The sequence below is a fragment of the Chrysochloris asiatica genome, unplaced genomic scaffold (assembly GCF_000296735.1).
Source record: "Chrysochloris asiatica unplaced genomic scaffold, ChrAsi1.0 scaffold00071, whole genome shotgun sequence".
NCBI classification, from domain to species: Eukaryota; Metazoa; Chordata; class Mammalia; order Afrosoricida; family Chrysochloridae; genus Chrysochloris; species Chrysochloris asiatica.
The window spans coordinates 12811813-12828111 of NW_006408589.1; the positions used below are offsets into that span (position 1 = coordinate 12811813).

At 40.0% G+C, this 16299-nt stretch overlaps 1 protein-coding gene across 4 annotated transcripts in view; it reads right to left on the bottom strand.

The window, feature by feature from the left end:
• Positions 1–16299, bottom strand: part of TENM2 (teneurin transmembrane protein 2) — a 1406199-nt gene that overhangs the window by 269027 nt on the left and 1120873 nt on the right. For 2 of the 4 annotated variants that reach the window (XM_006864840.1, XM_006864839.1), the window contains exon 7: positions 5423–5628. In XM_006864840.1, coding sequence (XP_006864902.1) covers positions 5423–5628 — 206 coding nt within the window. The remainder of the gene's footprint in view (positions 1–5422; positions 5629–16299) is intronic. The other 2 variants (XM_006864842.1, XM_006864841.1) reach the window with 1 other exon arrangement.

A 16299-nucleotide genomic window follows, 5' to 3' on the forward strand; every position in this document is an offset into this window, starting at 1 on the left:
CTGACCTTAAGGTTCACAGCCCGATTCGTAACCACTACGCTAAATATCATATAATAATAAATACCTTTCAAACTGGCTGAGAGTAAAAATGGCTAACACCCAATTCATGCAAGGGTGCAAGTAATAAAATGGAAATGTAGACACTGCTGCTGTTGAGTAAATAGAAAACAAACTAAACATCAAGTTGATTTTGACTCATAGCAACCCAGTATGTTCCCAGTAGAACTGTGTTCCATAAAGCTTTCTGGCTGTAACCTATTGGAAGCAGATTGTCAGTCCTTATTTCTGAGGTAAATCTGGGTTGGTTCAAAATGCCAATCTTTTGGTGAACAGCAAAGCACTTAACCCTTTGCAACACTCAAGGACTCTAGGATAGGAGTATGTTGGTATTGAGTGCTGTCGAGTCGGTTCTGACTCATAATGACCCTGTATAAGGTTTCTGAGACTTTACATCTTGGCAGAAGCAGAAAGCCTCTTCTTTCTCCTGTGGAGTGGCTTGCAGGCTTGAACCATGAACCTTGCTGTTTGCAGTCAAGTGTTTATTAGATGGAGCCACCACGCTTCCAGGATAGGAGTACAGGAAGTGCAAATGGAGCAAAATTTTAGAAGGAAAATATGGCAATTTATGTAAAATCCTTTAGAGTTTATTTTCAGGAAAAGAATGAAGAGATGCATAAAGACTAGCTTCAGCACAGGTATCAAAGCATTGTGCATGTAAGTCATTAAGGTTGTTCATTGATATTTCTCATGTTACTATTTCCAGGGACATCATAGGATTCATTTCCAACATCACTGAAATTAGAAAGTGATTTGCTTTGGCTAATAAAAGGAGGACTAAGTAAAGACTTCCAAGCAAAATTGGGGCACAGTTGTTCACCTCCTCTGGCTTCAGGGAACTGGGGATGGTTCCAATAGTGGAGGATCCAAGCGTCTGTGTGCATCAGCGAGGCTGACAATGAGTAAAATCTTTATTAACCCAAGATGCACACTTGAAGGATAGTTTCCCAGCCTTAACACTATTAATATTTTGGGCTAGAAAACTTTTTGTTGTTGGGGGCTGTTTTGCGCATTACAGGATGTTTATCACTGTATTAATTGTTTCCTCTTCTGTTCTCTAGACAGGGAGACCAATAGTTAGTAGCACCTCAGATGGCCATTCATGAGCTCTTAAGATCCCATGGGCTACACCCAAAGTAGGATGCAGAACATTTTCTTTGTGGGCTATATTATGCCAGTTGACCATGGTGTCCCCTGAGACCATGGTCCTGAGCCCCTACGTGCCACTCATTCCCTCTAGATGGTTGGTAATATAATGCCTAAGAAGCTTTCGTAATTTTGCCTCCTGTATGCTCCCCCACATCATGGATATGCTTGCAGCAAATACCCATTTACAAATATCCTCTATCAAACAAACCTTTATATGGTTGTGGACATGCTCTCTCTCTCCCTCTCACACCCATTCAGCCTGCGTGTCCATGTACCTACGCATTGTTGTTGCTGTTAACTGCTGTCAGGTTAGTTGTGATCCATAGAAACCCTGTATAGGGTTTCTAAGGAGCGGCTGGTGGGTTTGAACTACACGGCTGGTGGGTTTGAACTACCCACCTTGTAGTTCAAAACCTTGTGGTTCTGTGCTTATCTTACAGCACCACACTCGGACTCTGTATTGACCCATTGTTGTTGATTCTTGTTAAGTGCTGTTAAGCCAGTTCTCACTCATATAGCTATCCCGTAGCGTTTCCAAAGAGTGGCTGGTGAGTTTGAATCAGAGACCTTGTGGTTCAAACTGACCTGGCAGCCCAGAGCATTATCCTACAGCGCCATACCAGGACTCCCCTACCTACCCATAGATCACTGTTATTACAGGGTTGTGTATATAATAATATTTACCTCTGTTTCCTTTAACTCTTGCACTCCTCCCTTGTCTTCCCCAATCTCATTATTCTTATGCCAATATCCCTCTTGCATATTGTCTTCCCCAACACCGAGGTGAATGCATGTCTACCTGTAGTTAGTACATTATTCTGCCTTCACTTCTCCCCATGCTAATCATCAAAGAAAGTTTCTTTTAGTATAAAAACCTTTTCTTGATTTTTACAATAGTGGTCTCATACAATATTTGTCCTTGTGTGATGGATTAATTTCTAAGTGCAATGAAACTTTTGCATATATTTTATATTGTGCTTTAGTTACACATATTTTCCCTTCCTATCATTTTTTTTTTGTCCTCATTAAATTATAACAACTTTGTGAGGTAAGTAACATAGAGATACAAGGAAATTGAGGCAAAGAGAAGCTAAAAGACATGTTCAAGGTCACATGGTTAATAAGTAGAAAGGTCCCCACACTGGATTTCTCTCTCCAATTCTAGGCATGGTGCCACGTTACTTTGGTATCTCTGTCAAAAGCCAGTTTCAAAAGGCAAATGGGACAGACTCTGATTCTTGGGAAATTTAAGCAGGGAAGAAAAGATTCTTGGACAAGGATACTAAAACTTGTAGGCATTTGGTTAGAGCACGATACTCAATACAACTTAAGCACGGCCATCCTTATGCAATACAGCCAATAGAATTACATATTCTGCCCCTCTCTCTACTTCTATCTCTTTTTCTCTTTCAGCTCAAATGAGTCACCTTGGCGAGTCTGCCAATCCCCATAGAACTTATGTTCCTTGATAGGATATGCCAATAGAAATGAGAAATTCTATAATGGTTAGAGACGTGAGTTAGTCACCTATCCCTGCAAAGAACTGAGCACCGTCTCTCTCCTGGAGGAAATGTAGCTCATCAAATGAACATGAATGCATGTAGTGACAGAGAATGAATATGAGAATGTGCAGAGTGTCTATTTTTTCAAAAAGAAGTGGCCCTATATTGTACCTGTCTTGTGCATTTCTAAGTATCTGTACTGTGATTCCCTTACTTGACGCTCTCTTGCCCCCCAATACACACTGAACTCTCAAATTGGCAGCTGGACTGAAATCTAAGCTCCCATTAGCCCATACCTATTCATTTCCTTTCCCTTCAAATATGTGATGCCACTGTCCCTGGAGTGGAGCTATTTTGAGAGGACGATCACTAGAATAATCATGGGCTTGGCAGGAGATGGACAGTACAGTATAGTCACAAAAGGAGAAAAGACAATGTCATTGAGGATTTGAGTCCTGAATGTCAGAACAGCAGGGAGACTGGGTAGAGAGTGTGTTCCTGCTCGTTGTCCACTATTGCTCAGTTCCAGAGAGTTATTTGACTTGCCACAATCATTGGCTTCCCATGAATCAAGTTGCTCAGAGCACGCAACGCATGGGGGATAATAGTGCTTTGGAACAACGTGGGGAAGAAGCACTGTCCCCAACAAAGCTCCTTGCATCCAACTGGTGGAGAAGAAAGCTATGCTTAGCTGTGCCCAGAGGCATGTTCATACTTCTTCAAATACTAATGACAATAAGCAGATTTCACCACTGGAAATCTTCCACTGTGTTGTAGTAGAGTCAGTGAAGCCTGAAGGTCAAGGAGATCACCAAACAATTTGCATAACTTCCCAGAGGAGCACCCTGCCTCTTGCTAGAAGCTGCAGAAATGCCTCGTGGATTCCTTTCAGGTAAATTTCTCCTCCTCTTCATGAGAATCTCTTTGAAGAACAGGAGTTCTGTTTGGTCAGGGGCTGTGCTAACTCATCTTTGGATAATCAGTACCTCACTCAATATTTTTCTGGATGGATGGAGATTTTATTGATAACCAGTTTACACATTGATCTCGAAAGCATGGGTTGTGCATGGTAATAAAAATCTACACAGCCCTCCGTGTTCAAAAAAGAAACAGTCCTTTTAGTTCTTATATTGATCATCTCAGACTGTAAAGGTGGGATTGCAAATAAGTTTCATCTTGAGAGCCAACACTGGTCGATTGGTAGTGGCTGCCTTAAGAGTTATGGTGGGGATATTTGTGCAGTGGGCTCGGTGAGGAGAAAGTGCTATCATTGATTAGCAATATCTGCCATGAGTTAAAGACAAGAAATATCGTGGGTTTCCCAATGTTTTTAAAGCATCAAATTCTTCAAATCAATTTTTTCTGGGTGAATACATTCTTAATATATTTTAAGGTCACCTTTGATGGGATACAATGGGCATTTATAGGTGTGTTTTCTGTATTGTTGTATTTTCCCAATGGACTTGGAAAAGAACACTAAACTAGGTAGGTATTAATTCATCCCCCAAGTGGTATATAGAATAAAACATCTACCAGGACAAATTAAAGGAGGAATGAGCAGAAAAAGTAATGAAATCCACAATATAATCCAATACCATCAATACCATCAAATTGTTTCATAGTGCCAGGATTTCCAAAGAAACTTAGCTAAGGAATGAACTAGCTACCAACAGGAAAACAGTTGCTGATTTGGGGTTTAAATGATACCACTCTTTAGTATACAATGTAATGTTTCCTAGTGAAATTTCAGCAAATGAATCCAATAACTAGAAAACCTGAATAGAACATACCTAAGAATTAACCTCCAGACCTAGCAAAGTTGACTTCATTTCATGTTTTTGCTGTTAATTGCCATTGAGTCGGTTCCAACTCATAGTGACCCTGTATAGTGTTTCTGAGGAGCAGTTAGTAGGTTTAAACTGATCCTTGTGATCTGCAGTCCTGTGCTGATCCTACAGCACCCACAGCAGAAGTAGGGTTGCTATTTTTTATTTTATTGAGATATAATTCACATAACCATTCAACAGCTTTTATCATATTCATTATATTGTGCAACCAACACTATTATCTAGTTCCATAACATTTCCATCACCCTCCAAATGAGACTCTGTACCTGTTAACAATCACCCTAATGCCCCTACACACCCTACCCTCTGGAAATCATTAGTCTACCTCCCACTTCCGGTCTCTATGGATCTGCCTATTTTAGACATTTCATATAAATGGAATGATATAATTTGTGGCCTTCTGTGTCTGGCACCTTTCAACCATGCCAAAGCATTTATTAGAACTTCACTTCTTTCTATGGCTGAATGAAATGGTATTATATGGCTATCCTATATTTTGTTATCCATTTTCAGTTGATGGACATTTGGATTATTTCCACTTTTTGGCCATTGTTAATAATACTGCTATGAATATTTGTGTACAAGTATTAGTTTGAGTATCTGTTTTCAGTTCTAGAAGTGGTATAGCTGGCTCATGAGGTAACTACATGGATAATTTTTTGAGGAACTGTCAAACATTTTCCTCAAGGACTAAACCATTTTACAATCTCACTAGCAATGTGTGAGGATTTCAGTTTTCCCACGTCTTCACCAACACTTGTTATGATCTCTTCTTTTATGACACCCACTCTAGTGAGTGTGAAGTGGTATCTCATTGTAAGAAAGTTACCTTAAAAAAATTCACAGTTATATCCAGCATAGTCATACCTGGGCATGAGATGGAGGAAGTCCCCTCCTTATGTAAACACCAAAAAGAGCCTCCTTCCCAAGAGAAATGTTGAACTTTAAGAACTGGGGTTGACTGATGTGGATCTGTGACCTCCAAAACACCCCAGGTGGGACTTCCTGTGTCACTCGTCGACCAACTTCCGCTTCACCACTGTCTATGCTGCTGTTTTTCAATGACCAGGGCACTAGAAAACAAACAGACATCAAGTCAGCGACATCTGCACACATTAGTTGACTCCACATTTCTATTTAATTTTAGCACTCAACCACAAGGTTAGTATGAACCATAAGGTTGGCAGTTCAAATCCACCAGCTGCTCCTGGGAAACCCTATCCAGGGTTGGTATGAGTTGGAATCAACTCGATGGCACTTAATAACAATGTATGTACACACACATACATATGTGTATATATATATATATACACACACACAGATATATAATTGTATGTAGATCAAGTGGCAGTTATTAGAACACAACAAGGGCATACTGAATGGCTTAGAATCAGGAAAGGTGTGCTCCAGGGTTGTGTTCTTTCTCCATACTTAATCAATCTCAATGATGAGCAAATAATCCAAGAAGCCAGATTATATGAAGAAGAATGTGGCAACGGGATTGGAGGAAGACTCATTATTTTAACAACCTGTGATATGTAGATGATCTAACCTTGCTTGCTAGAAGCAAAGAGGACTTAAAATATTGATGAAGATCAAAGACTACAACCTTCAGTACAGATTGCACCTCAATATAAAGGAAACAAAAATCCTTACACATTTATAATACCATTATAAATGGAGAAAGGATTGAAGTTGTCAACAAGTTCATTCTGCTTGAATCTACAATCAACACTCATGAAAGCAGCAGTCAAGAAATCAACTGACATATTACATTAGGCAAATTTGAGGCATAAGATTTCTTTAAAGTGTACAAGAGCAAAGATGTTAGTTTGAGGACTACAGTGAGTCTGACCCAAGCCATGGTATTTTCAATCATCTCATATACATGTGAAAGTTGGATAATGAATAAAGAAGACCACAGAAGAATCGATGCATTTGAATTATGGTGCTGGAGAAGAATATTGAAAGTATCTTGGGAGAGGTACAGCCAGAAGGTTTCTTGGAGTCCAGGATGGTGAGATTTCATCTCTCATGTTTCAGATATGGTATCAGGAAACACTAGTCCCTGGAAAATGATATAATGCTTGCTAAAGTACAGAGTGGGGAGGCTGTCAGAGAAAAAGAGGACAACGCCTAACAAGAAGGATTGACACAGCAGAGGCAACACTGGGCTCAAACATAGCAATAATTGTGAGAATGGTGCAGAACTGAGCAGAGCATTGTTCTATTGTACATGTGGTTACTATGATCTGGAACCAATTCAATGGCTTATATATCAAATGTTATATATACTTATATATAACGACATATATAATTAAACTCATGGTCAATATCTTTTCAAGTTATAGCTTAAAACATTTACGCTTAAACTAAGAAAGCTAAAAACACATATCCCAGGGCATCTGAAATCTTGGTACACTGCTTTTTAAAAATTCTGTGATTGCTCTTTACTGATCAAATATAATAAGTGCTGAGCATTTGATAAGTACGTGTTAAGCTTCCAATAACCCAGAATGTGACTGGGATGCAAAAAGTATCAGCAGGGGAGGGGAGGCTGGTATTAATTTGGCACAAAATTGAATTCTTGCAGGCTTTAATTATTCTTTCTAGCCACAAACAAGTCCAATATATTCTGACATTTTCATAATTAAAAAGATTTAAAAAAAAGCAGTAGAAGAAGCAACACTGAACAAAATCAGTCTGTAGTAAAAAAACTCAATAGAACACTGGGACTCGATCTCAGGTTGACCTAATATTGGGGTAACCCCTTTTTGAGTTTGAGGGAGGTGCATTAAATTTAATGCACTTGTGATTACAGTCTCAGATATCTTCTAATGTTGAAAATATCAGTTGCCCAAACTCATCATCTTAATAATAAAAGTTCTGGAAATTATCTATTTAAAAAGACTTTTTTTTTTGGTAATTAAAATGAACCACCAGTGTCTCCTATACTTGTGAGGGTGGCTTCCTTTGCAACAAGAGAATTAAGGAAAAACTGGGAGCTACCTGGAGTCATGGAGTAGTGCTATAGGATAAAGCACTGTACTGCAAGGTTGGTTTGAACAGCCAGGTCAGTGGTTCAAACCCACCAGCCACTCCTCAGAAACCCTATAGAGGGTTGCTATGAGTCAGAACTGATTTTACAGCACTTCATAACAACAACAATGAAAGCAACTTGATTGATAAGTTGGAGTCTTGTTTTCTGCGTCTTTAAAATGGGAATGAAACCTAATGTTACAAAGGTAATTCATGATTCTTTTAAATATAATTCTGAACCCAGTGAAAAATATACAATCAATCTTTTACATTCTCACATCTTCCTGAGTACTTCTAAACTAACTGAAATGAAATGCAGAAAGACTTGAGACAATTTCTGTTCTGGGGGCTTTGTACTTGTGGGGCAGTTGATCACTTTGGTGGTTTGTGGATTTGAAAACATTTTCAGCTGGAAGGATAATGGATGGATAATAAGCTCCCCTCTACATTCGGCAGTGAAGGGACTCTTCTAGAAAAAAATGTATCCATATTTGGTCATTGCACATAGCAAAGGATTTGGATGAGGGGAATTTATAAAACTGCTGAAGATACACATGATTTTACTGTTATCTATCTCCTCAGCCAAGACACACTTAGAAGCTTACTTGGTTCCAGTACCCCATCTGTAAAAACATAAAATAAAATAAAAGGTGCCATTTTTGGATCTCTGAAAGTCTTCAATATCTCCATTATAAAAGAAAACCACAGTGTGATGTGAGTATGAGAAGTTGTTTTATGCTTTCCTTTTTTCTTTAACAAAAGAATGATTAATTTTTATCCAACCCAATAGAGGAACAAATAAGTCAAAAGTTAATAAGGGCTTAAAATAAAACAGGAGAAATATTGGTTTAAATTTTAAGAAAAACCCACTGTAGAATAATAAAAGTTGACGGCAAGCTTCTGAGGGACATTGGAAAGCCTCCAGCATATAACATATTCAAGAAGAAAAGTATGAGATGCTCTGTTGGTTCAGATCTTCAGATGGGCACTAGATGATTATTTCCTAAACATATTTTTATATTGGCTAGAGTTTCTAATGGTAAAAAGTCCTGTTGAAGTAATTCCAAAAATTCAGCTAATAAAAACCTATGGATCACAATGGTCCCATATGTAACCAATCGTATGAATGGACCAGGACTGCACAGAGTTTTGTTCTGTTGAGCAGGGGTTCCATGAGTTGGGGCTGACTTGAAGCCAGCTAATAACAATAGCAAAGTTTCTAATGAACACTGAATACTTCAGGGAGGAATACAGCGCAGTATTTCAGAGCAGAGATTCTAAGCTGAGACTCTAGTTGCTGTGAAGTCGGTTCCAACTTCTAGTGACTCTTTATAATATTTCCAAGGAGTGGCTGGTGAGTTTGAACCATCAACCTTGTGATTATCAGTCCAGCGCTTATCCTACGGTGCCAGGACTGCCTACATTTAAATCCAGCTCTGATCTAACATTTGCTAAATGTACGGATTCTTTGTGCCTCAGTTTCCACATCTGTAAAATTGGGATACTGTTATTATTTATTTTATGAGGTTGTTACAAGGAGTTTAATGAGTTAATCTACACAAAGCTCTTAGAATAGTTTCTGGAACAAAACAAACCCACTACCATGGGATTGACTCCAACTCCTAGCGACCTGTTTAATAGTTTCCAAGTGTATAAATCTTTATGGGAGCAGACAGCCTCGTCCTTCTCCCATGGAGTGGCTGGTAGGTTTGAATGGCCAACCTTGCAGTTAGCAGTCCAGTGCTTATCCTACAGCACCATCAGAGCTCCTTGACACAAAATAAGTACTCAACTTAAATGAGAAACTGTTATGCTTATCTGTAATACTATAAGTGAATCTTAACTGTGAGATTACAGTTTGAAGGCATTTCTGAAAAAACATGACTTGTTCAAAGGCCAACATTTATGATAGTAAATTGATCCAGAAGCTTTGTGTAATATAAAGCGGAAGTTCATTTTCACTTAACAGTGATGCTTTTTGGACTGATTCAAAATAACAACAAGAACAAAAATCTTAAGGACTGTTGGGCAAGGGATATATATACAAAACGACCCACAAGGAGTGATATCACCCACAAGTGTGATAAAAACAGCAACAAAGACTCTGGGGTGGGGAAATAGTTTTGGGAGCCTCTGGTAGAGACTGAAAACAACCTTGCAATCACAGTGTGGCAACAAGTTAAGTAAATGCATTAAAAAATAAAAATAAAAGAAGAATGCTAAAAGAATGACGTATCCTTGGAGTTCTGGTTTGGCGCTATAAGATAAACACTGGACCGCTAACTGCAAGGTTGGTGGCTCAAATGCACCAGCCCCTCCTTGGAAACCCTATATAGGGGTCATGATGAGTTGGAAGCAACTCAATAGCACTTAACAACAACAAGTTTAATAAAATCGGCTTTTCTTCATTTTCGTTGGGCTTTCAAGTGCTGCTGGTTTAATGACAGGATATGAAAAAGTGGCCGGAAATCAGCACCCAAGAGCTCTCTAATCTACTGTCAAAACCTAAATGGATGATAATGTCAAGCCAAATATGGACACTGGAGATGGGCAAGGGTGCAGGCCTCCAGAGAGAGGTAGCTCTGGGGGAGTTCAGACAGTTCTTAGGTGCATTTATTTAAAAACAACACCCCCCCAAAAAAAAAAAAATAATTAACAGTTCTGGTATTCTCCTTATTTTACTAGAGCCCAACTTTAGAACACTGGTCTTAGTAAATCAGCTGCTACTCCCAGTATGCACAGTCTCTAGGTGATACAGTTCATGCATTTGATTGCTAAATGAAAAGCTGGAAGTTTGAGTACACACAGAGGCATATTGAAAGAAAGACCTGATGATTTACTTCTTGCTAGAGCACTTGGACAAGTCTTGCTCTCTGAGTTTACAGGGTTCTTATGAATGGGTTAGACCCAAACACCTCTGAAGTGACATTCTATTCTAATCTACTTGTACATCTCTAGAGTGGGCTAGAAGAGTGATCCCTGGATATATACTCTGGAAACTTCATTAGTGTATATGTGAGTGAGTGACTATGGGTATATGTGTGCATGAGAGAGAGAGCAGGGTGCGGAAGTTAATAAGGAGCTCTGGTAGCGTAATGGCTACGAATCGGGTTGCGAAGTGCAAGGTCAGCAGTTCGAAACTACCAATTGTTCCACGGGAGAAAGATGAGGCTTTCTGCTCCCGTAAAGATTTACAGCCTCGGAAACCCTGTACAGGGTCGCTGTGAGTCGGAACCAACTCCACAGCACATAACAACAACAACAATCATTGGCTGGTATACAGGATGAATTTACATTGAACAAACTCACTTCATTTAACATAAAACATTCATACAGCTAAACACTAATGACCACATGTGAAGAGGGATTTCACTTTTCCCATATAGATATGTGTGTGTGTGTTGTTGTTTTGTTAAGCACCATTGACTTGGTTCTCACTCATAGCAACCCTGTATAGGGTTTACAAAGAGTGGCTGGTGAGTTTGAATCATTGACATTGTAGTTCAAACCAATCTTGTGGCCCAGTGATGTATCACACAGTGCCACTATAGACTCTTGGAGTGCTGCTGTAGGATTAGCATTGGACTGTGAATCACAACGTCGACAGTTCAAACCCACCAGCTGCTCCTCAGAAACCCTATGACAGGGTGGCTTTGAGTTAGAACCGACTTGACAGCATTTAACAACAATATATTGTTGTTGTTGTGAAGTGTTGTCAAGTCAGTTCCAACCCATAGCGACCATGTATAGGGTTTCCAAGGAGTGACTGGTGAGCTTGAACTGCCAATCTTACGGTTCAAAGTGACTTTACAGTCTGTCACATTAACCCACAGTATCACACCAGGACTCCATATATATAATAGCATAAATTATTTCAAAATGAAACTACTAGTGATAATTGAAAGACAGAATTTATGTATCTGTAGCAGTTTCATTTTGAAATAAATTCTGATTTACACAAACATTTCACAAATGGCACAAGGAATCCTCTATACTTACCTAGACTTTCCAAATGCTACATACATTGGCTTTGTCATTCTCATATCTATTTATTGCTCTATTTTTTTCAGAAATGTCTGAGAGTAAGTTATAGGCATGATGTTCCTTTTCTCCTAAAAACAAGGGCATTCTGTTTTTAGACCCATGTTGTTGTTGTTGTTGTATGAAGCACTACTGAGTCAGTTCCAACTCATAGTGACCCTGTATAGGGTTTTCGAGGATCGTCTGGTGAGTCTGAACCACGAACCTTGCAGTTTAAACCAACCTTGTGGTTGAGTGCTTATCCTAAAGCACCACACCAGGACTCCTACAGTTATCTAAAACAGTAAATTAACAATGCTATAATGCGCTATCAAACCTATGGACTGCATTCAAATGTACTGATGGTCCCACTAAAGTGCTTACAGCAATAGAAAAATGTGTTTGTTTTTTCTGTAAATTAAAAAAAAAAAAAAATCTTTAAAATGAGCACATGCAACTTCTGAAATTTAAAAATCAATGAATATAAGAAAAATGCACAAAACACTTGCTGCAAATACTCACTGCCTTCGATGAGATAAGAAGAAAACCAAGGTGGCTTTGATAAATTGTTGAAGCCAGATAGGGAGCACCCAGATCAATACTTAAGGTCCCTGAAGTCCAGGTCCCCAGGTAGGGTGTCCAGGAACTTGGGGCTTGGTTGTTATTAAGTGTCCAAGAAAGCAGTGGCCTCTGAGTTGCAAGAATTTGAAACTAGACTCCACCCACCTATGCCAGGTGTTTCTAGGATGGTCAATATGGCTAGTCTCTTAACCAGATGTTAGCGAGAGACAGGAATCAAGCAGACAAAGTGATTAAGCTTGCTCTCCGATGTACAGGACGGATGTTCTCATATGAGAGAAGTTCTGAGGCTTCGAGGAGGCAGTTCTGCTTAGGACAGCTGGCCAGCCCTAGGTCTGAATCCCAGTTCTGATCATTATTAGCTGTCTGACTGTGGGTAGTCATAATCCCTCTCTGAATCTGTCTGCTTATCTGTATAATGGGATACTTCTGAGGATTAAACAGGGTGGAAAATGTAGTATCTGACTTGTGGGCGTTTCTACCTCTTTCTGTTTTGTCTATTGCTATATCACTGATGAGCAACTCTTAAGAATTTATCTCAGATTTGTTGTTGTTGTTGTTAAGTGCCGTCGAGTCGGTTCCAACCCATAGCGACCCTGTACAGGGTTTCCGAGGGTGTAAATCCTTACGGGAGTAGAAAGTCTCATCTTTCTCTCGCGGAGCGGCTGGTAGTTTCGAACTGCTGACCTTTAAGTTCGCAGCCCGATTCGTAACCACTATGCTTTATCATGGTTTAATTTTAAATGTAGGTGTCCCTGGATGCCACAAATGGTAGGTACCCAGCTTCTAAAACACTTGGCTACTAACTGGCAAGTTGACAACTGGAGACCACTCAAAGATCTGGCTGCCTGCTTCCAAAAAAGGCCACAGCCATGAGAACACTCTGGGGCACATCCTACACTGAGGTCCATGGGGTTGCCATGAATTGGAACTGACTTTAACAGAATATTTTTTGTGTGCGTTTGTATGTGTAAGCACAAAGAACTAAACAGGACCTAGAGGTGGAGCAGGCTTAAATGAAGCAGGGTGTCATTTTCCAGTGCAGCAGAAATGACTATTACAGGGAGAGGTTGGCATGCCCGCAGACACAGAGAAACATGCCCTATGTATACAGGTGGTGTGGTCAGAAAAAACAAAGTCATGTGGGCATTCACTCCAGACCGCAGGTGTTGATTTGTACTCTAGCTGTTTCTCATGTGGGCTTTAGTGAAGAGCAGCTGGATTCTATTTATTCAACAATGATTAATGAAGGTCCCCAGCAATGTTAGGTAGGGCATCCAATCATACGTGCATGAAACAAATGTTTAGTGAGCATCTATCATATTATTAGGAGTCCTGGTATGGCGCTGTGGGCTAATGCATCAGACTGCAAAGTCATTTGAACTGCCAGGTCAGTAGTTCAAGCTCACCAGCTGCTCCTTGGAAACTCTATACAGAGTTGCTATGGGTTGGAATCGACTCGATGGGACTTAACAACAACATCATATTATTAAGGAATCTTAGTCAATATAAAAAGTGGGTGGAATGTCACATTCCCATCATCATGTATCCACTCAGCCTGCAGTTCAGGGTCCCATGAACATGGTTTGGATTTGAGATGTTGGCATCAAGAGAGACATTTAGCAGTGTTCTGTAATCGCCCTGTGGCAGTCCAGTCACCTCCCCTGGGTTCTAGGCAAGGACTCAACATGGTGCCCTGGCAAGCAGGATTGAGTCCAGCCCGTATTTCCCAGTGCTAGGGCTTCCCTTTCAAACTTGTCTAGCTCCTCGTTCCCCTGAGCATCACAGTGAACATGGGCAGGGAATAATCATATTGCCCTAAGAAGCAGATGCTTAAGAAATGATAGCGCTGACTAGTTCATCTCTAGTTTAGAGATGAGATTTCTGAGTTGTTAGAGGCAACACTCTAATGACCAGTTTTACAAGATAGACCAACTCTAACTCCACGGAAGATTGCTCATGTAAATGTGAAGCAATTGCGTATTTCAGAAACATGTACCTAAAATTTCAACCAGTTAAAGAAGATGGATGTTGAGCAAAACGACAGCCTTCCGTAGCCACATTAGGAGCTAATCATTTCAGAAAATGTTGCCATAATTCATTTATGGAAACAGTGAAACTATTCCCCAAACAAGTGATAAAGGAAATGGACTCATCGTCATGCCATGGAAATGAGACCGCGTATTAATACTTCCTCAAGTTAACCGAACTCCGGAGGCACCTAGGCATAAATCTGCCTTGCAGATTATTCTGCCTCACATATTTTTATCTATCGCAAATAAAGCTGAATTCGGAATATTGCTTCAGTCATTACACCTCGTTTCCATTTATTTGAGAATCAGGACAACCATCTGAGGGTTCTGTTTAACCAAGAGATAAGTGAAAAGATTCTCCTAAGCACCTTAGATTCCCTGCCCAAGAATACAGCTCATCTGTATATCAGAGCCCATCAGCATTTGCCCTGCTGTCGGCTGACTATTCTTCAGGAACAGATTTCCATCACAAGAACCACTGCTCATGCGATGACATCCACAACATTACACCGCAACAGTAATTTTTATAGTCCTTCAGCTCGTGGGACTATAGTAGCCTTTTACATCTTTTCAAACCCCAATTTATGATCTTAGATAAAAATAATCAACTTTTGCCATTTGGCAACGTTTTCTACATCTGGCAGTTCAGGTGAAACTTGAACTAGTGCTAGTGCAGCAACTAAATGTGATTGACTGATTACTACTTGCTATGTGATTTCTGGATATGCTTATGGTTTTTCCCATTTTTCAGATTGGAAGACTGAGGTTCAGAGAGGTTAACCGATTTATTTAAAGTTATGTGCAGTGAGGATTGAAAGGCAGACTGGATAAGACTCTGGACTTTATACATCCAACCAACCACTATGCTGACTGAAGTTCAGACCCTGTGCTAATTATGAAGGGATCAATGACTTTTGTATGTAAACAACTATCAAAGACCAGATCACTGGGGAAGGGCTTTTACCTGTGCAAGTCAGCTATGAAAGATAAATGTGGCTTGTGAGAGTGAGGGCCTATAGAGAGGAAGGAAAATTGGATGCCATTATTAATATCCACATCAAGCAACAATGATGCTGTGCAGAAAAGAAACTCTTCGACTCAGAACAGGGTTGTGAGTGGCAATCAGAAACCAACAATCTCTAATAAATTGTTCTTAACTGGTACAAATCTGTGTTAGTTTCCTTGAACTAACTGCTGTAACAAAGTATCACAAAGTAGGGTTAAAGAACACAAATATGTCATCTACCTCTGGTAGCATGGTGGTTGCAAGTTGCCCTGCGAATCTCAAGGTCAGCAGTTCGAAACTACCAGAGGGACTTTGAATGAAATGTGTATTTCTACTCCCTTACACTTTGGAGTCCTGGAATGGTGCTGTGGATTAATGCACCAGACTGCAAAGCTGTTTGAAATGCAAGGTCGGCGGTTCAAGCTCACCAGCCACTCCTCAGAAACCCTATACAGGGTCGCTATGGGTTGGCATGGACTCAGTGGCATTTCAGAACAACAAGTTCTAGAAACTGAAGTCCAAATCAACGTAGGGATGATTTGTTCATTGTCTCTCTGGGCTTATGGGGGCTTCAAGTGCATCTTTACATACCTTCCCTTCCTCTGTCTGTCTCTTTGTCTCTCTTTCCCTCTGTTAAAAGGACAGTACTCATATTGGATTGTTGTTGTTGTGAAGTGCCGTCGAGTTGGTTCCAACCCATAGCCACCCTGTATAGGGTTTCCGAGGAGCAGCTGGTGAGCTTGAACCACTGACCTTGTAGTTCAAATGGCTTTGAAATCTGGCACATTAACCCATAGCGCCACACCAGGACTCCCATATTGGATTAGGACCCACCTTATCTCATAATGACCACATGTTAGTTGATAACATCTTCCAAGGCCATATATTCAAACAAGTTCCCATTCACAGGTTTCAAAGGTTAGGACTTACTTGAAGATATCCTTTTTGGAGACATAATTCAATCTATAACACCATCTGTAGAAATGGTGGAACAATATGGCCTCCAAACTGAGGGAACCGTTTCATTGGTCTGTAGGTAGTTGGCGTATTTGCCAGTAGACATGTGG